Raw genomic sequence first — 21,761 nt, 5'->3', positions numbered from 1 at the left:
CCTCTCACAGCCTATCAATACTTTGCCCATCCTTCCAGGCTCAGCCCAAACACACTCCCCCATGAAACCAACCTGGATTCATCTCTTCCTGCTGAGTTCCTGAGGCTCTCTTTACATCTCTCATCTCTTATGAAGGACCATCTTATTCTGCTCCATCATTTGTACACATGCACACAGCTTCTCTCAGCTCCTGGGGGGTAAGATCTGTGCACCAAGCTCTGTGCTGGACCCTGACACTGTTTATCTCTAATCCTCACAACAAGCTGCACAGGAAGTACTGGCCCCATTTCACAGATGAGGAAACAGACTAAGTGAGGTCATGTAACTGGTCTGAGGACGGTCAGCTGATAAGCAGAAGAGATGGAATCTGAACCAGCTTATGTCAGTTCATAGTCTTTTGCTCTTTCACATCATGCTGCCCAGGTGGTAACTGAAAAGCATGTTTGAAATGAAGGCAACACTAAAATAACTCAAGTCTTGAAAGCGTCTATACCTGGACACAGAAGGATCAATACACTTATTATCCTATGATTGTCAAGGCAATCTGAAAAGAAAATGTCCAAGTTGAAAGGAGTGTGTAAATATAAGATGAAAGTACAAACTTACAGGCAGCCAAGAGGGATTTGTAAGGTCAAGCAATCTATGTGGGAAAATATCAAACTAGAATTTGTCAACATCATAACTTTAACTATGTAATGCATAAAAGTTCTTTTTTTTTTTCTTTTTTCTTTTTTTTTTAAATTTTATTTAATTTTTAAACTTTACATAATTGTTTTAGTTTTGGCAAGTATCAAAATGAATCCATCACAGGTATACTTGTGCTCCCCATCCTGAACCCTCCTCCCTCCTCCCTCCCCATACCATCCCTCTGGGTTGTCCCAGTGCACTAGCCCCAAGCATCCAGTATCGTGCATTGAACCTGGACTGGCATCTCGTTTCATACATGATATTTTACATGTTTCAATGCCATTCTCCCAAATCTTCCCACCCTCTCCCTCTCCCACAGAAACAAGTTTTTATAAAAAGCTTTTAAAGTTTTTTTTTAAAAAAAAACTTGTTTAAAAAAAAACTTAAGTTTTTTAAAGTGGTTAAAGATAATATACAGACAAATGTACATATTATATTTCTTATGGTAACAGAATATGTTTATTGTTGATTTATATGGCATCTGGTCCCATAACTTCATGCAAATAGACAGGGAAAAAGTGGAAACAGTGACAGATTTTATTGTCTTGGGCTCAAAAATCACTGCAGATGGTGACTGCAGCCATGAAATTAAAAGATGCTTGCTCCTTGGAAGTAAAGCTATGACAAACCTAGACATAATATTAAAAAGCAGAGACATCACTTTGCCAACAAACGTCCATATAGTCAAATCTATGGTTATTCCAGTAGTCATGTATGGATGTGAGAGTTGGACCATAAAGAAGACTGAGTGCCAAAAAATTGATATTTTTGAATTGTGATGCTAAAGAAGACTCTTGAGAGTCCCTTGGAATGCAAGGAAATCAAACGAGTCAATCCTAAAAGAAATCAACCCTAAATGTTCATTGGAAAGACTGATGCTAAAGCTGAAGCTCCAATACTTTGGCCACCTGGTATGAAGTGCCAACTCATTGGAAAATACCCTGATGCTGCGAAAGACTGAGGGCAGGAAGAGAAGGGGACGACAGAAAATGAGATGGTTGGATAGCATCACCGACTCAATGGACATGAGTTTGAGCAAACTCCAGGAGATGGTGAAGGACAGGGAAGTCTGGCCTGCTGCAGTCCATGGAGTCGAAGAGAGTTGGACAGGACTTACAGACTGAACAATAACAACAATGAAATGTTTACAGATGAACTAATCTGAGGTCTAGGTCTGCTTTAGAGTCCCAGAGGATGGGGGTGGGGGGGTTGAGTGGAGGGGTAGCACAGGGCAGGGGTAACGACCCAGCAAGACTGGCCACCAGCTGACCCTGGCTGAACCTGGTGGTGGGAACACAAGGGTTCATCACATGGTGCTTTCTATTCTTACAAATTTTTGTTAATTGTCCATTAAAAAAAAGAATCTAAAAGTGAATGAAACTTCACCAAATGAAATAAAGGCATTCTGTGACCATTATCACATAAGAATCAAAACAGCAAAGTACATGACTGCATACTTACCCAGAAGTCCAGCTTAAAGCACAAATAAAAGACTTTCGAAATTCAAATAAAAAGAACTTTCAACAAATCTTAGAGCTTAAACCAACATTGTCATTATTTGAAATTCAAGTACACGCAACTCAAGAGTCTTTACTCACCTCTTCCAAAGCACAAGCCCTTATTACTTCTTCATATCGTTCTTTTTCATATTTCTTTCCAAATAAAATGTTACTCCTCACAGTTCCTGGAAACACCCAGTGCTGCTGAGAAACATATGCGATCCTCCCGTGCACGCTGACCTTCCCCTGGCTCGGGGGCAGTTCCCCCAGCAGAGCAAGTAACAGTGAGGACTGAAACAGAAGGCAACACACACACGTGAACAGGCAGCACTCAGGACGGAACACGCCCCGCAGTACAGCCGACCCCACACTGGTGCTTGATCAATGATATCAGAACAGGATAAAATATAGCTGTGGATATTGCAGGGAAAATTGGAAAAGAGCACTACTGGTCAATGTAAACTAAAGGTTGATAGTTCAGTTCTGTCGCTCAGTCATGTCCGACTCTGCGACCCCATGAACTGCAGCATGCCAGGCCTCCCTGTCCATCACCAACTCCTGAAGTCCACCCAAAACCATGTCCACTGAGTCGGTGATGCTACCCAACCATCTCATTCTCTGTCGTCCCCTTCTCCTCCTGTCCTTGATCTTTCCCAGCATCAGGGTCTTTTCAAATGAGTCAGCACTTTGCATCAGGTGTCCAATATATTGGAGTTTCAGCTTCAGCATCAGTCCTTCCAATGAACACCCAGGACTGATCTCCTTTAGGATGGACTGGATGGATCTTCTTGCAGTCCAAGGGACTCTCAAGAGTCTTCTCCAACAACACAGTTCAAAAGCATCAATTCTTCTGTGCTCAGCTTTCTTCACAGTCCAACTCTCACATCCATACATGACCACTGGAAAAACCATAGACTTAACCAGATGGACCTTTGTTGACAAAGTAATGTCTGCTTTTTAATATGCTGTCTAGGTTGGTCATAACTTTCTTCCAAGGAGTAAGCGTCTTTTAATTTCATGGCTGCAATCACCATCTGAAGTGATTTTGGAGCCCAGAAAAATAAAGTCAGCCACTGTTTCCCCATCTATTTGCCGTAAAGTAATGGGACCAGATGCCATGATCTTAGTTTTTTGAATGTTGAGCTTTAAGCCAACTTTTTCACTCTCCTCTTTCACTTTCATCAAGAGGCTCTTAGTTCTTCTTCACTTTCTGCCATAAGGGTGGTGTCATCTGCATATCTGAGGTTATTGATATTTCTCCCGGCAATCTTGATTCCAGCTTGTGCTTCCTCCAGCCCAGCATTTCTCATGATGTATTCTGCATATAAGTTAAATAAGCAGGGTGACAATATACAGCCCTGACATACTCCTTTTCCTATCTGGAACCAGTGTGTTGTTCCATGTCCAGTTCTAACTGTGGCTTTGTGACCTGCAAACAGGTTTCTTAAGAGGCAGGTCAGGTGGTCTGGTATTCCCATCTCTTTCAGAATTTTCCACAGTTTATTGTGATCCACACAGTCAAAGGCTTTAGCATAGTCAATAAAGCAGAAATAGGTGTTTTTTTGGAACTCTCTTGCTTTGTCAATGATCCAGCAGATGTTGGCAAAAGTTATAAGGAATATTAATACTGTTAAAATCTACTCTGCCTGAGTTTCTCCCAAATGAAGTGCCCTACTCAGCAAAGACTAATAATGTTTAACATCTTTCACTAGCAGAGCAGACCAGCACGATGTGTGCTTTCTGTATCTGATGTTTAATGCAGTTGTTCTTGCATCAGGGTATCATATACTTGAGAAACACTTGTTCTTAGAAAGCAATGTGGGGACTTCCCTGATGATCCAGTGGTTAAGAATCCACCTTCCAGGATAGGGGGAAGGGACAGTTCAGGAGTTCAGGATGGACAGGTACACACTGCTATATTTAAAATGTATCACCAACAGGGTGACTGTTGTAGTCAACATGGTGACTGAAGCCATGAAATTAAAAGACGCTTACTCCTTGAAAGAAAAGTTATGACCAACCTAGACAGCATATTAAAAAGCAGAGACATTACTTTGCCAACAAAGGTTCATCTAGTCAAGGCTATGGTTTTTTCAGTAGTCAGGTATGGATGTGAGAGTTGGACTATAAAGAAAGCTGAGCACTGAAGAATTGATGCTTTTAAACTGTTGTGTTGGAAAAGACTCTTGAGAGCCCCTTGGACTGCAAGGAGACCCAACCAGCCCATTCTAAAGGAAATCAATCCTGAATATTCATTGGAAGGACTGATGTTGAAGTTGAAACTCCAATACGTTGGCCACCTGATGTGAAGAACTGACTTATTTCAAAAGACCCTGATTCTGGGAAAGATTGAAGGTGGGAGGAGAAGAGGACGACAGTGAATGAGGTAATGGATGGCATCACTGACCCAATGGACGTGAGTTTGAGTAAACTCTGGGAGTTTGTGATGGACATGGAGGCCTGGTGTGCTGCAGTCCATGGGGTCGCAAAGAGTCGGACACAACTCAGCGACTGAACTGAACTGAACTGACTGAACCAACAGGGACCTACTGCACAGCACATGGAACTCTATTCACTGTTACATGGCAGCCTGGATGGGAAGGGAGTTTGGTGGAGGATGGATGCATGTGTACGTATGGCTGGCATATTCCCTTCACTGTTCACCTGAAACTATCACAACATTGTTAACTGGCTACAACCCAATACAAAATAAAAAAGTTAAAAAAAAATAATAACTACATTCAGATAATAAACATTGAAAAAAAAAAAAAGAAGAAGAATCCGCTTTCCAATGCCAGAGGCTCTGGTTAGATCCCTGGTCCCCTGGTCAGGGAACTAAGATCCCACATTCCCCAGGGCAACTCAGCCCATAGGCTACAGTTACAGATCTCATGCACTACAACCAAGACCCAATGCAACCAAGTAAATTTAAAAATATATTAAAAAATTTTAAATCTATGTGTGAAGAATATATCCAAAGATTATTATTTAAAAGAACTCTGAAGGAAGGGGGGTTTGGGATGGGGAACACATGTATACCTGTGGCGGATTCATGTTGATGTATGGCAAAACCAATATAATATTGTAAAGTAATTAACCTCCAATTAAAATAAATAAATTCATTTTAAAAATAAAAAAATAAAATTATAAAAAGAACTCTGAGGTTGTTGCATTTGAAGAATAGAAGTCCATCATGCTCAGGGAGCTCAAATGCTGTGCTCTGTGACAACCTACGGGGGTAGGATGGGTGAGAGGTGGGAAAGAGGTTCAAGAGAGAGGAAACACATGTATACCTATCGCTGATTCATGCTGACGTATGGCAGAAACCAACACAATATTGTAAAGCGATTATTCTCCAATTAAATAAATTTTTTAAAGTCCTCCATGGAAGAAATCATCACTCTCTCTTGTACACATCCCATGTTTAGATTTTTGTATTTTGTTGTACAAAATACAGGGCACTAAGTACACCTACACATGCCCTTCAAATCTCTTGTAACACATACAAATGACATATCTGTGTCCACACCATCAGAGTATTCACCATACTGGGCTGAAACAACCTGCCTGCATATCTGTATTGCCCCGGAACCTTTTTGCCCCTGAAAGGCAGAGAGTCAGGGTCTTGCTCAAGTGTGTACCTTTATCTCCAGCACATGGCTGCACCCTCACTACACGTGCACTGATGGGACCAAGTCAAGTCACATGAGGAAATGCTCAGAGCTTCCTGGAAGAGCCTTTACCACCTCCAGAATTCCTGGAGGGGCTGCCGTGACAAAAAGAAATCCCCATTGTCTCTATCCAACCTGAACAGCTATCACATAAATAATCTCCTTCACTGAGACATCCAAATTCCTGACACCAGTTCCCAACTGTGCAACATAAAGCACCAAGAAGGAAAGCACAGTGTGCGTTTATCCAGGTTTATGTGGCCACGAAACCTTCTTACAAAACAAATATTCCATGGAACACACATAGAGAAACACCGTTCTAGATATTGCCAATTCAAACTGTGTCACACTCAGCTCTGGCTTCCACTCTTGAGAGTTTAACATGGGCTGTGGTATTGCATCAAGCTGACAAAAGGCATCACAACTTACCTTTCCTGCCCCCACAGGTCCGACCACAGCTAACAGTTCACCGGGTCTGACAGTAAAGGAAAGGCCTTGTAGGGTTGGGGTTTCTGATTCCTGCAAATTAAAGTTTATAAAAATGTACCCATTTCAATAAAGTAACACACAACTTACTTTAGAAAGTAGAGAAAATAATGTAATAGTTATCGATATGCTAGCATTAACCAACATTTTTCTTCTTCCTATTTCAATATACTGTGTCCAGGAGGCCTTTTCAACCAATCCCATTTCTTTGGGGGTATGAGGAAGCTTTAGTTGCTTTTAGGAAGCCTCCTTTTACCAGATTTCTGGACACAGCTCTAGACACCCACAGAATTTAAACAGTAGAGGTGACAAGGCACCTGCCTGAAATGCAAACTGAAGGATGCACACTAGTTTTTTAAAATAATGGACTTAATAGAATATTGAGTGTGGGAGATTTTTAATCATGTGGCTCAGATGGTAAAGAAAATACCTGCAATGTGGGAGAGCTGGGTTCGATCCCTGGATCAGGAAGATCCCCTGGAGAAGGGAATGGAAATCCACTCCAGTGTTCCTGCCTAGAGAATATCAGGGACAGAGGAGCCTGGTGGGCTACACACCATGGGGTCGCAAACAGTAGGACCCCTGAGCGGTCTGAGCAACTAACTCTTACTTCCTTTTCAAGTTTTCATCATAACCCTTGGTTTTAACTGTTTATCTCATTAATCTCCACAAGGTGGCAGAGTAAGTACCTGGTCCTTTAATAAACAATTTATAATATAAATAAATATAAATAGAATAATAATCTCCACAAATCTCTCCATTTTCATTTGATAAAGAATGAAGCTCAGTAATGCTCAGCAAGGAAAGGAGAACTTTAATATGAAGAAGTCACTCTTGGTAAATTAACTCTTATATGTAACAGTCAAAGCTCTCATTTAATGAGAGCTCTAATGTAACACCAACAACAAAACAATGGGGAATAAAGAAATTAATTATGACATCATAGGATCAAGTGATAAAGCCTCAAATTCATATGTGTTACATGCATTACCTGTCCTGGCTAAATAGGAGCAATAAAGTACTTCTACTGTAAGAAAAACATAAAACATGAAGGTACATGCAACAGCACACATTACAATGTGAGGGGGAAGGAAAAAGTACTCATTATGCCAATCACAGGTTGTATTCCTTGGAGACTTAAGGGTGTGTGTGTGTGTGTGTGTGTGTGTGTGTGTGTTTACATATTCAAAGTGTAAATAAAATTGTCAGTAATCACAGTGTCAAGAAAAAGAAAAAGGAGTGGTTACATGTGATTAAGTAAAATGCCCTAAAGACTAAAAGCACAGAGTCTTGATTAAACGTATGGATAATCTTCAAATCGAAAATTTTTTCTGAAAAGAACTGAACTGATTATACAACATTCAATACTAAAAAATGACAATGATGTTTCAACACCAAAAAAAGCTAGTTTCAGATTTGGGAAATGACAAATTATCAACAAGAAGCTTGATTTTAATACACAAGAAATATTTTTTAAGCTTTTTAAGCTTCTCCATTCCTTCTTCCTGTATGACACTTAGGATTACAATTTTACTACTTTTCACTCAGTTATGACTACAAAACAGTGAACCACCTACAAACATCTGCTTCCTATTGCGGGTCTTTAGTCCCTCAGGGCCAGACACTGAGTTCCCACCCTGTTCAGGCTTCAGGATTCAGCACTGCTCTGGGGTGAACAGAAGGGGGCAGCACTCAACAGTTCATGGCTGCTGGGTCCCGTCCTCCACTGATTATCCATGCTCGGGGGACACTGACTCACAAAGATCGTCAACTGAGCCCCCACTCTGTGCAGACACAGTTCAAAACTCCTGTCCTGTGAGATCTTCAGGCTCCCACAGGACCATTTATTTTTCTTATTTTGGCTGCACTGGGTCTTTTTTGCAGTGTGTGGGCTTAAATGCTCCACAGTATGTGAGATCTAAGTTCCTCAACCAGAGGTGGAACCCACGTCCTCTGCACTGAAAAGTGGATTCTTAACCACTGGACCACCAGAGAAGGCCCTGGATCATTTATTCTAAAGCTTAAAGATTGAGACCAGGTCCCATTATTCCACAAATGAGAACTGGGTCCCTGAGACCTCCCCCCACCTGCCTACCTGGCTGTCTAAGGGAGCAGGTTACAGAGCTCTTGTTCGTCTCCTGCCTCCCAGCCCAGAAGGGGCTTCATTCAGACTCAGCTTCTCTCAAAAACCCCAATGTCTTCTCCTTCCCCTCTGAGAGCTCTCTCAACCATGACCTAACCTAACAGCCCTAATTACTAATGACCCCAGCAAGGGGCACAGTCCTTCCATAGGCAAGGTCAGGGCAACAGAACAGGGTGTTCTGGACTACAGTGCAATTTACACAGAAGTCTGTGACCATGTTATTAAGCTCTTGAAAGAACAAGATAGTTCATTTTAAAATGCTGCATAGTTTGGTACAAAAGAAATTCAATGGACACCTCCACACACTGGCGGGGAGGATGCAGAGGACAGAAGGACAGACGCAGCGATGGGTCCACTTGAACACCTGCACGGAGGATGCGATGTCCAGGCTCTGCTCTGGGCCGCGGGCTGCCTGGCCATGCATTGTGTGATGACCAGCTCAGGACACCACCCCGGCCCTGACATGACTACAGCCCAGCTTTACTGAGCATCACCACGAGAGCCCCAGTACCGCCACTCCTCAGGGCAACCTCTTCAGCACCAGAAATCTGGGAAAAGCACAACAGTTGTGTTTCCTGTTCTGATGTTAAGATTGCTAATACTACCTGCTTTGGGAATAAATGAAAGGTAAAAGCTACTGTTCAGATAATTCAACATTAGTGACTGCCAGGTGCTGAATTCTGTTCTATGCCCACTGCCAGCCTTCGCCAACCAACTCTAAAACCACGACTCTGCCTTCCCTTCCTCAGCTCCCACGACAGCGACCACGTCAGGTACAACTAACGCCACTCTAACTCTGACCTACCAACTTGTACCAAAGTCTGCCTTTGACACATCCAGTTTCTTTGGAAGAAATGTCTTTGTCTCGGGTGTACAGGGTGTCATTTTCTTTCTCTATAAATTCTGCAGATCTAAAAAAAAAAACTACTACACTGTGAAAACAGACCTGCTAAATTAACAAGGACTGGTGTGTAACTAACTGAAACAATATTATCTTTCAATATGTCCCACGTGGAACATGTTATTCTAGGACCTTTAATTGTTCCCATATAAGCATCGCCCTTGAAGAAGAATCAGGTACATCACTTTGTTCAAGGGAATATTTAAAACATTCTGCATGAATTTTTGTGTCTTCTTTTACCTTATATGGGCATTGCTCTGGTATTAGGTTCTCTTTTCTTGACATGTCAGCTGTGACTCTGTAAGTGATGGAAAACTCTGTCCTATGCAGACAACCCCATGACTCTCTTGGCAGTTTAAATGTTGTCATTTTAAAGCCTGAAAGCGTGGTGCTGGGAAATCTGGTCAACCACTTGTAAAAGAATGAAACTAGAACACTTTCTAACACCATATACAAAAATAAACTCAAAATGGATTAAAGATCTCAACGTAAGACCAGAAACTATAAAACTCCTAGAGGAGAACATAGGCAAAACACTCTCTGACATACATCACAGCAGGATCCTCTATGACCCACCTCCCAGAATATTGGAAATAAAAGCAAAAATAAACAAATGGGACCTAATTAAACTTAAAAGCTTCTGCACATCAAAGGAAACTATTAGCAAGGTGAAAAGACAGCCTTCAGAATGGGAGAAAATAATAGCAAATGAAGCAACCGACAAACAACTAATCTCAAAAATATACAAGCAACTCCTACAGCTCAACTCCAGAAAAATAAATGACCCAATCAAAAAATGGGCCAAAGATCTAAATAGACATTTCTCCAAAGAAGACATACAGATGGCTAACAAACACATGAAAAGATGCTCAACATCACTCATTATCAGAGAAATGCAAATCAAAACCACTATGAGATACCATTTCACACCAGTCAGAATGGCTGCGATCCAAAAGTCTACAAATAATAAATGCTGGAGAGGGTGTGGAGAAAAGGGAACCCTCTTACACTGTTGGTGGGAATGCAAACTAGTACAGCCACTATGGAGAACAGTGTGGAGATTCCTTAAAAAACTGGAAATAGAACTGCCTTATGATCCAGCAATCCCACTGCTGGGCATACACACTGAGGAAACCAGAAGGGAAAGAGACACGTGTACCCCAATGTTCATCGCAGCACTGTTTATAATAGCCAGGACATGGAAGCAACCTAGATGTCCATCAGCAGATGAATGGATAAGAAAGCAGTGGTACATATTCACAATGGAGTATTACTCAGCCATTAAAAAGAATACATTTGAATCAGTTCTAATGAGGTGGATGAAACTGGAGCCTATTATACAGAGTGAAGTAAGCCAGAAGGACAAACACCAATACAGTATACTAACGCATATATATGGAATTTAGAAAGATGGTAATGATAACCCTGTATACGAGACAGCAAAAGAGACACTGATGTATAGAACAGTCTTATGGACTCTGTGGGAGAGGGAGAGGGTGGGAAGATTTGGGAGAATGGCATTGATACATGTGAAATGTCATGTATGAAATGAGATGCCAGTCCAGGTTCAATGCACGATGCTGGATGCTTGGGGCTGGTGCACTGGGATGACCCAGAGGGATGGTATGGGGAGGGAGGAGGGAGGAGGGTTCAGGATGGGGAACACATGAGAAATAAAGGAATAAAAAATTAAAAAAAAATAATAAAGCCTGAAAGCTGCGTTATTTTTATGTGAACTCCAGATGTAGTTTAGTGACCAGAATTGAGAATATGCTGAAGGAGCATCAATCAGGTGGATTTTTGGCTATCATTTCCAAAGTGGAATAAATTTATAAATTTAGTAGCCTTAGAGCAAAATTTTGTGCTTAATAACTAATTTTTTCTACATAGAAACAAGAAAAATAGTAAAGTATAGAAGCATATTGTTCATACTTGTAAAGTACCTTATATCATTGAGAAATTAAAAAAACAGTGCCTCTGGGATGACCCAGAGGGATGGTATGGGGAGGGAGGAGGGAGGAGGTTTCAGGATGGGGAACACATGTATACCTGTGGTGGATTCATTTTGATATTTGGCAAAACTAATACAATTATGTAAAGTTTAAAAATAAAATAAAATTAAAAAAAAATAAAAAACAGTGCCTTAAATACAGACTGAAAGTTATACTTAACCTAAAATTTTGGTGATTCGATATTTCACATTAAAGAAGGGAAAAGTTGGTCTGAGGATGTAACTGTTGATGTGGGCAGTAAAAAAAACAGCTTTAAGATACTTAACTGTTAGCATTTAATTGAAAACATCCCTGTTTTACTCAAAGCCCAAGTGACTTAAAGGAAGTTATACAAAGTCAAAAGCCTTCTTCTATTGAACTACCCAAAAGTTTTCTTATGGCTACTTAAAGTATAAAGTTGATTTAATTTTACTTTAATTTGTACTTTAAAAAATTACCCTAACACTGTTGTGCTTCAAAAAGGTTTCTACCAAGCTTTCTTGAAAAATAACTTCTATGAGGCAAGAAAGAAGTTGTTTTATTTTTTTTAAGAAGTTGTTTTAGAATCATTTACTCTTTAATGAGACAATCATTTTAAGTTTTAACACAGTAAATGTGAGCAGTGTTATTTAAGCAAAAAATTAGTTGATCAGATTACTGTGGATTTTTAATGATGATTGCCCTGAGTAAACAGATCATATTTTTTCTTTCTTCTCTCCCATCCTTTACTGGTTTCAATTTCTGTAGTGTGATAACATGCATACTTTCACTTCTTTAGTTTCCTTATGAAGCACTAGTTTTTTCAGGTTTAAAGGAATCCTTCTTCCCTGCCTTTGACACACAGGATTAGTTCAGGGGCTCAAATCAATTTAAAATGAGCTTTTGCTCATTAAGGCTCCAGTCACTAAGGTTTTTTTGTTTTAGTTTCTTTAATCTATAGTGGTTGAATTTAGCACTTGGTTTTCAATATTTTATGATAAGAAATGACAAATTGCTTTTGTCCATTTTTTAAGCCAAATTTCCTTACATTTAGATAATTAAAGGTTCTTAAAATGAAGATTTACTATTTCTTCATTGCTTGTTGGTACAGCTTGAGTTTATTTTTCCTGCAAATCTGTACATATTCCTAGTGTTTTCAAGGGCCTTAATTGTTTAAAATCTCTGGCTTCAGAGGTTTCTGGGGAAAGGCAGGTTTACATTTTTGTGTTTCCCTCAGTAGTAACAACCTAGGTACCTCACAATGGTGCCATGACTGTTAGTTTTTAGTGAGTGCTAGGAGAAGGCAATGGCAACCCACTCCTGTGTTCTTGCCTGGAGAATCCCAGGAACGGGGGAGCCTGTTGGGCTGCCATCTATGGGGTTGCACAGAGTCGGACACGACTGAAGTGACTTAGCATAGCATAGAAGATACAAGATTAAGTTGAGAATACATAGAATTTCTATTCTCCCAAAGTGGTAAATATTAGCTGCAATGGCATCATTGTCATTTAGGTAGACAGGAACACCTTGCCACACAGTAATGTTAACACTGTAGCTATTTCTGTGAAAATGTAGCTGATGAAGCCTCTCCTGTAATTTTGAATGCTGCTCTAACAAAACCATAATATGGAATTAGAGTTTACAAGAAAAACCTGACAATCTTGTTCCTCTTCCTTTAGCAGTTTAGTACCTTGAGTTATTAATAATTTGATTTTTCTTTTTTACTCTAGAAGGTATATAGAAACCTTTTCAGATTTTTCACCTGATTTTTTCTCATAGACTGTAGTACAACTAAAATCCCTTATTTTACCTTACAGATATTTGTTGCACAGGCAGATACTGTTGTATATAGATACTTTTATTTCAGTTCATTAAAAACTGCAGAACCAATCTGCATCATATATCAAACTGATTTAAAATAAATCTACAAAAAATAAATAAATAGATAAAATAAATCTACATGTTTACTGGAAAAAAAGAAATCTGCTAATGAGTCATATAAAGGATGTGTTAGCCTTCACATAGAGTGGCCTTTAAAATGGAATTTTAGTGGTTCTCTCTATAAATGCTTCAAGAGCATTATGCCGAGAAACACCAAGCAGGAGATAAATCTACTATATTAAGGTAGGAGAAACCATCAGGGAAGGTCAGGCACCGTGTGTGAGTTTCCATGGACAGAAGGTGCAGGGATGTGGTTTCATGTATCCGGGAACAAACCACTGTGTTGACAGTGGGGACGGCAGCTGCTGAGTCAGAAGCAGGTGAACAGGATGCAGGTGGCACCACAGAGTCACAGGCATGGAAGACAGGGTGAGTCTACAGTCAGGACACGTGCTCTGTGGTCCCCACTCTGACAGCCCGGCTCCTGGGCTCTGCTCTGGAGGGTGGACCCTGTGGTGGAGGTGCGGCCTCCCTGAGTCCCTCCAGCACTGGACGTGAGGGCAGCTTCCTGCCATTGCTAATCTCTGGGTTGTCTCATACACCACTGTTTTACCCTTTCTAATTTTTCCTCCCTCTTTTATCACCTACGTAACTAACTCCCTGCATGGAACTCCCTCTCCCGTGGTGGGATTCAATTTTCCTGACTAATCCACACTGATGACCACAGAGGACCACAGAACTGGGGTGGGGGGAGCACTTCCATTGGTAAAGGGGCTGCACTGGGTGTGCAATACTGACAACTTCTTGAGACCAGACGCGGTTGTTTATTCTCTTTGCCTGCAACTAACAAATAAGTGAAGTGTTGGAAACCACCAGTTCTCTGTCAACTTGTCATCAAGTACAATCCTTTAACTGGGAATCACTGGTGCTCATTATGCCCCTGTGCTGTCTCCTCATGCCCCTGGCTGCCAACAAAGTGTCCAGAACAATACAGAAGCTCAGGATGGGGGAGCCCCCCACCCTACCCCAGCCAAAATCCAGATCACAGCTTCAGTCTATGTATAATAATGTGATCTGATAATCAAGGCAAAATTGTATATTAACTCCCCAAAGCCTCTTTAACAACCAGTTGTGCAATTAACCCATTCCACACTGCAGCATTTTGTCTGTCCATTCCTGTAAATGCTAACATTACAAATGTATGTACTTTAAGTTCAAAAGGTGCTAATACTTTGAAAGCTCTCTTGAAAATGAGATAGAGAACAATAAGTCAAAGGTCTTAGGTTCATTTTATACTTAATCTCCATCAGATACAACTTTAGTCCCAATTTTGAGAATTTTTATAACATACTTTCAGTAAATGAGCAAGTCACATTTTACGCCATGCATAAAATCTAAGAATTCTCCAGTAAATCCACATCACAGTTGTCTGTTAGCAGTCAGGATCCTGGAATAGAGGACTAGTTACCTCATCCCAAAAAGCAGTGAAATCTTGCATGTCCACTATCCTTTCACCATCTGATGGCCACTGAGGGTGGAGCTCTGGTATGTCATCAAGTAATAGAAAATTCTACAGAAAAGAAAAAAAAAAACAGATTGTTAAACTGAGGAATAAAGAACAAACAAAAACAACTGCTTTCTTGGGATTTGCAATAAAAACCTTTGTACAACCTAAATAATGTTTTACCAACTGTACTTAAAGTATTAGTTCACATCAGAACATATTAAATAACATATGGAATAATAGTTACTGTTATTATAGCTCATGGTATATATCAATAAAATCATATAGTGCATTTGTTGTGATTCTGTCACCAAGTAGTGTCTAACTCTTTGCAGCCCCATAGACTGCAGCATGCCAGGCTTCCCTATCCTTCACTATCTCCAAGAGTTTGCTCAAATTCATGCTGATTGAGTCAGTGACACTATCTAACCATCTCATCCTCTGTTGCTCTCATCCTTCTCCTGCCTTCAATCTTCAAAAAACATTAAGGTCTTTTCCAATGAGTCAGCTCTTGGCATTAGGTGGCCAAGTATTGGAGCTTCAGCTTCAGCATCAGTCCTTCCACTGAATACTCGGGGTTGATTTCCTTTAGGATTGACTGGTTTGAAATCTTTGCAGCCCAAGGGACTCTCAAGAGTCTTCTCCAGTACCACAATTCCAAAGCACCAATTATTTGGTGCTCAGTCTTCTTTATGGCCCAACTCTCACATCTGTCCATTACTACTGGAAAAATTATAGCTTTGACTATATGAACTTTTGTTGGCAAAGTAATGTCTCTGCTTTTTAATATGCTGTCTAGATTTGTCACAGTTTTTCTTCCAAGGAGCAAGTGTCTTTTAATTTCATGGCTGCAGTCACCATCTGCAGTGATTTTGGAGCCCAAGGAAATAAAATCTGTCACTGCTTCCATTGTTTTCCCATATATTGCAATGAAGTGATGGGACCAGATGCCATGATTTTAGTTTTCTGAATGTTGAGCTTTAAGCCAACTTTTTTACTGTCCTCTTTCACTTTCATCAAGAGGTTTTTAGTTTGTCTTCACTTTCTGCCATTAAAGTGGTGTTATCTGCATATCTGAGGTTATCGATATTTCTCCTGGCAATCTTAATTCCAGCTTGAGCGTCATCCAGCCCAGCATTTCACATGATATACTCTGAATATAAGTTAAATAAGCAAGGTGACAATAAACAGCCTTGATGTGCTGTGCTGTGCTTAGTTGCTTCAGTCGTGTCCAACTCTTAGGGACCCCATGGATTGTAGCCTGCCAGGCTCCTCTGTCCATGGCAATTCTCCAGGCAAGAACACTAGGGTGGGTTGTCATGCCCTTCTCCAGGGGATCTTCCCAACACAGAGATCAAACCCTGGTTTCCTGCATTGCAGGCAGATTCTTTATTGACTGAGCCTTGAGGGAAGGTGACAATATACAACTTTAATGTACTCCTTTCCCAATTTGATACCAGTCTTTGTTCCCTGTCATTGTTCCAACAACAGTTCTAACTGATGCTTCTTGACCTGAATACAGTTTTCTCAGGAGACAGGTAAGATGGTCTGGTATTCCCATGTCTTTCAGAATTTTCCAGAGTTTGTTGTGATCCACACAGTCAAAGACTTTAGTGTATTCAATGAAGGAGAAGTAGATGTTTTTCTGGAATTCTCTTGCTTATTCTATGATCCAATGGATGTTGGCAATTTGATCTCTGCTTCCTATGCCTTTATAAATCCAGCTTGTGCATGTGGAAGTTCTTGGTTCACATAATGTTAGAATTACAAATTTGAAGAGAAGAGGGCAGTTAGAGAGAGGATTAAGCAGTAAATAAAAAGGGGCCAGGGATGAAAAGACAGATACAAAAGGTAGGCTCAGACACCAACAAGCAAAACATCTGTGGAGGAAAGAACTCATTTCGAACACAGAGAATTAAGTGAATCTGAGGCCACTCTTCCTGTCCAAGCAGCAGGGAGCTCTCAGCAAGGTCCTCCCCTCCCGGCCCAGAGAGGAATCCTGTACCCCAGGACTGCACAGTCACTGCCTGGTCACTGGAGTCAGCACAGGAGATGCACTCTGTTGGCTCCTGCTTTTAGACATTTTAATCACTCTGCAGGCATCACTACACAAGAGCCCTGTGCTACTGCTATCTATATATACTACTGGCCCTACATGAGAACCAGTCTTATGATATCTGTAACACACTCTACCTAATAGAAGAAGAGAGTACCTACAACATTCTAGGAATGTTGTCTCAGCTTTGGCACTGAGAGAGCTAAATATCACCCAACTGGAACACAGTGACACCAAATAAAAGGAGGCATTTTACAAAAAATCCACCTACAACTGAAAAAAATTATTTGTCCCCAAACCTTGATTCTTCGGATGCTGACAATGGCCTCTGACACCTTTTTGACGGCCATGGGGAAGAAGAGGGTGCTCGAGAACCGCAGAGCCTCGAACAGCATCACCACCACAAACACTTGGCTGGCTGTGATCCGGTTGTCAAGGAGCTCATTGGTGATGAAGGTGACAAAAATCATAATTTTGCTGATGGCAAAAAATGACGCCAAATTCATGCCCCTAAGGTAGGAACTTTTTAGAATCTTGGAAATTTCCTTCCTGGAAAAGAGAGCATGAAATAGGTTTTAAAAGAAGCATTGATGCATATATATGGAATTTAGAAAGATGGTAACAATAACCCTGTATACGAGACAGCAAAAGAGACATTGATGTATAGAACAGTCTTTTGGACTCTGTGGGAGAGGGAGAGGGTGGGATGATTTGGGAGAATGGCATTGAAACATGTATAATATCATATATGAAATGAGTCATCAGTCCAGGTTCGATGTACGATACTGGATGCTTGTGGCTGGTGCACTGGGACGACCCAGAGGGAGGGTATGGGGAGGGAGGAGGGAGGATGGGGAACACTTGTATACCTGTGGTGGATTCATGTTGATATATGGCAAAACCAATACAATATTGTAAAGTTAAAAAATAAAAAAAAGGTAAAAAAAAAAAAAAAAAGAAGCATCAATATCCAAGTCCTCACATGGAGGGACTATACAGTGCACCTCCAGGGCTCTGTCCTGACACCAGGACCACACACTTCATCACCACTTCAGTCTTCCAACTAAACAGAGGTTTCATGTCACCCTTTTAAATACGGTGGATCAATCAGACTGGGTTTGAACATTCATTCAACAAGCATTCATAACCACAAGTCCTGGGTGGGGTTTCCAGTTGATGACAGAAAGACACAGCCCCTCTCCTCCAGGAGCTCATGAACTTGTGGGGGAAGAGAATAAGACACCCCAAAATTGTGAGACACAAAGACATCAGACAGAGACAGGCACCATGGGCCCTCTGGAAGCACATGTCCTAGCTATTGCAAATAGTGCTGCAATGAGCATTGAGGTACATGTGTCTTTTTGAATTCTGGTTTTCTCAGGTCATATGCCCAGTAGTGGGATGGCTGGGTCATATGTAGACTTATTCCTAGTTTTCTAAGGAATCTCCATCCTGTTGTCCATAATAGCTGTGCCAATTTGCACTCCCACCACAGAGCAAAAGGGTATTGTTTGTAGATGTTGTCTTGATGGCCATTCCTACCACTGTGAGGTGATACTTCATTATAGTTGCATTTCTCTAATAAAGAGTGATGTTGAACATTTCTTTCATGTGTTTATTGACTCTTTGACTTCAGAAGCATGTATAATTTTGCCTTTAAGAAGATCGTAAATGGAACAGCAGGTTAAAATGACATCTCCCCTCTTCCACTTAACCCTCCTGCCACATGTGAGGTGTGGAGTTCATAGTATTTAAGCTCATCTTCATGTGAAAACTTGGTAAGACGTCAAATTTCATTCAGTAAAAATAGGGGGGAAAGTACAAAAACTTTGGTGTGATACATACAGAAACTTACCTTCTCAGTCTGGTAATAAGGTCTATAAATGACTTTTCCCAAGCATTCATTTTTACTGTTCTGATGCCAGTTATGACTTCACTCATGGTCCTGATCCTCTCGTCTGTGAGAGCAGCAGTCTTACTCCTGAGGGGACAGACATGAGATGAGCCTCAGTGACCACAGCCCAACTTTCTGTAGCAGCAGCAGCAGGGGGCACAGGGAGGGACCAGGGGTTGATGATTCCCTAGAGCTCTTCTGTGCTGACATCACAGGCAGGTCCTTTTCAAAGTGGAAATGGAGAAAAATACTTCTAGGAAGTCAACCATTCAGCCTAATTCAAGGAGTAACTTGGAGAACTCTCAGTACTGGCTGAGGAAGACCTGAAGTAAGTCAGGTACAAACTCTCCTCTCAAGGAGGTGGCAGTTGGGCAGGAAAGGCAAAAAGACACTGAATCTAATGGGAAGACTGTGTCTGTGCTGTGATAAAATAGGAGTGAAGTGCTGGGGAGCAGAAAAGATCGGGCTGTTAATTCCACTGGGAAAGGAGAGCAAGAGCTTCAGAGACCTGGTAGCACTGGAACAGGGCCTTGAAGGATAAGGAACATCTCTCCACAGCAAGACAGGAAAGGAAATTTCAAATAGACAAAAATATCACATGTAAAGTCACCAAAAAAAGAAGAAGAAAAAAACTGAAAGAAAAAAAAAAAAAAAAAAAAAAACCTTCAAACAGCACAATACCCCCATCACCTGACAACCTGGACAATGACCCACCTCCAACCCTCTGGGACCTGCTTCAGGTCTATCTCATCACCATTAGGCCCTTCATCACCAGCCACTGTTCTATCACATATGCTGCTGGAAATGTGTGGCTGTATAAAGACAAAGTTAATTAAGATTGACCTTGTCCTTGAGGCACATATAAGTTAATGGAAACATTGAATTAAAACCAAGACATGAACATAGATACCTGAAAATTGCATAACAAAAATACATGCAGCTAAACTTGAGTATATAGAATTGTTACTATTTAATAATGCTTAAATAACTTCAGTATAGGTAACTTCTGCTCAAGGACACTTGACTTATTCAGGTATGGTGCTGGAAGGAGCCAGTGAGTGCCGTCACCTTTCACTCTTCAAGATAAGCCTTCAGCTTAGGGCTGGAGCCTCCACTGGCTAAGCCTGAAGGGTCTACAATCCATGTAAAGAAGAGACTAGAGAAGGCATTGGTTTTGTTTTTGAAGAGAAGCATCGAGCAAATGGTGAATGTTACCAAGTACATGTCACCTAGTTTTTAAACCAGTGTTTCTCTTACCTGAGTGATGAAAACGAATTTCCAACACAGCTTTGCAAAAGCAGAAGAATAATGAGAACCGCCATCCCAGCAAGACATGATATTCCTATTTCCATCCAGAGCAGGGTGGTCACTGCAATAGCCTGCAGTGGCCCAACCCACAGGTAGTGCAAGAACATTGTAACCTTAAAAGAGAAAGATAAAGCCTTCTTAGGACTGTAAAAAATCAAAACCAGTAAGGACAGAGTGTAGAACAATCTGTTCTGAAGGAACAGACAGGAATATAAACAGAAATGATCTCAGTGAGTTTTAAACCTGATGAAGCAGAAATCTAAGTGTCCACCCCAGATGACAGTTTTCTGGGGCAGCATAGGGCCAGTCTCAAGGATGTGACGGGGAGAACCCAACCAGTAGCACTAAAGGAAGATGTTGATTTTGTCCATAACACAGATAGCTCAGGGCTTCCCCAAACTCTCTCTGTCCCAAAATTCAGCCCCTATCTCCCCAGAAGAGCCTATTATAGTACCTACCACACTCTCCAATAATTACTTGTGCATTTACCTTCCAGACAGGCTGTGGCCTTTCCAGGGCAGAAATTAATGCTTATTCACCTTCAAATTAAGTAGAGGCCTTACATCATGTTTAATGAATAAATAATTGAAGGAGAAGTGAAAGTGTTAGTCGCTTAGTCATGCCCGATTCTTTGTGACTCCATGGATTGTAGCCCACCAAACTTCTCTGTCCTTGGGATTTTCCCAGGCAAGCATGCTGGAGTGGGGTGCCATTTCCTTCACCATGGAATCTTCCTGACCCAGAGATAGAAACCAGGCCTCCTGCATTGCAGGTGGACTTTTTACCACCTGAGCCACAAGAGAAGCCCCAAACTTAAAGGCAGAGACCATCCAGGAAAGAGAAGTGGTCTATACAGATCTGGCCAATGCTACAACACTCTGGGTAATGTGATCTATTCATAAAGTAAGTGTGAAATGGGTATGATGGGACAGCAGAGAGGAGGTTGTATGTCAAGGCTCCATATGCAGCAGGCAATGAACAGGGCACACAGAAAAAACAGTCCCTGCCCACCAGGCCTTCATCACCTAGAGGAGGAGGAAGACAGTTCAGCAACACCTACACCACGTGCCAAGAAGGGCCCCTCCAGGAGGACCCCTTAGGACACTAACCAAGCTGGGCAAGAACACTGTTGCCTGTCTATTACTGAAGTATGTTACAGACAATGTCAGAAAAACAGAACCCTCATCTATAGGACAATACATATTATCACATATAAGCTGCACACAGAGGAAATGAGGGTTGGATAAAGAGAACCCTTGTCTTATGTCAACAGAACCCTGGCCAACACCAAACCCTGGCACCTGGCATCCCAATAAGCTAAACCCAGTCAGAAGGATGGGAAATGGAAAAGGATCCCTCAGGGGGAGCTCACCTGATCAAACCTGTACACATCGTTGGACAGGAGGTTGACTATCTGACCTGTGGTGGTCTTCCCCATGGCCAGACTTCTCAGGTGAAGTGACTGAAATGAGAGAAATATACAGAGAATCAGATTTCTACAGTGACACCAAGTCAGTCTGAGAACATAGCCAAATGGAGTGTATTTTCATGGGGTCTCGTGTGGTGTCAGGACAAGCAGGATGATGCCTGAAAGCAGGACTCTGGCGACCCATGTTCATCCTTATGTGATTCAATGTGGCGGCAGCCCTGCCCACAAGAACAGTAAAGGTAGGAGAAGGAGATAGAAGCAAAACCCTCCACCCTGTTTCTCAATGAACTTGGACCTGCCTGAAGGATAAAGGGATACATATTTAGACTTAG

General features: G+C 41.3%; 1 protein-coding gene across 1 annotated transcript in view; it reads right to left on the bottom strand.

Moving 5' to 3' along the window:
* LOC133258058 (ATP-binding cassette sub-family C member 4-like) overlaps positions 1 to 20,109 on the bottom strand; it is a 119,200-nt gene extending 99,091 nt beyond the window's left edge. The window contains exons 1-6 of the mRNA XM_061434397.1: positions 19,950 to 20,109; positions 18,654 to 18,779; positions 17,098 to 17,347; positions 14,707 to 14,808; positions 6,287 to 6,376; positions 2,286 to 2,477 (exon numbers count right to left, since the gene is read on the bottom strand). Of these exons, the coding sequence (XP_061290381.1) occupies positions 2,286 to 2,477; positions 6,287 to 6,376; positions 14,707 to 14,808; positions 17,098 to 17,347; positions 18,654 to 18,779; positions 19,950 to 20,107 (918 nt within the window). The 5' untranslated portion in view covers positions 20,108 to 20,109. The remainder of the gene's footprint in view (positions 1 to 2,285; positions 2,478 to 6,286; positions 6,377 to 14,706; positions 14,809 to 17,097; positions 17,348 to 18,653; positions 18,780 to 19,949) is intronic.
* Between the last annotated feature and the right edge of the window lie 1,652 nt (positions 20,110 to 21,761).

This window comes from Bos javanicus, chromosome 12 (genome assembly GCF_032452875.1).
Source record: "Bos javanicus breed banteng chromosome 12, ARS-OSU_banteng_1.0, whole genome shotgun sequence".
Classification (NCBI taxonomy): domain Eukaryota; kingdom Metazoa; phylum Chordata; class Mammalia; order Artiodactyla; family Bovidae; genus Bos; species Bos javanicus.
The sequence above is the reverse complement of the archived record's forward strand: the minus strand, read 5'-3'. Positions and strand labels throughout refer to the sequence as shown.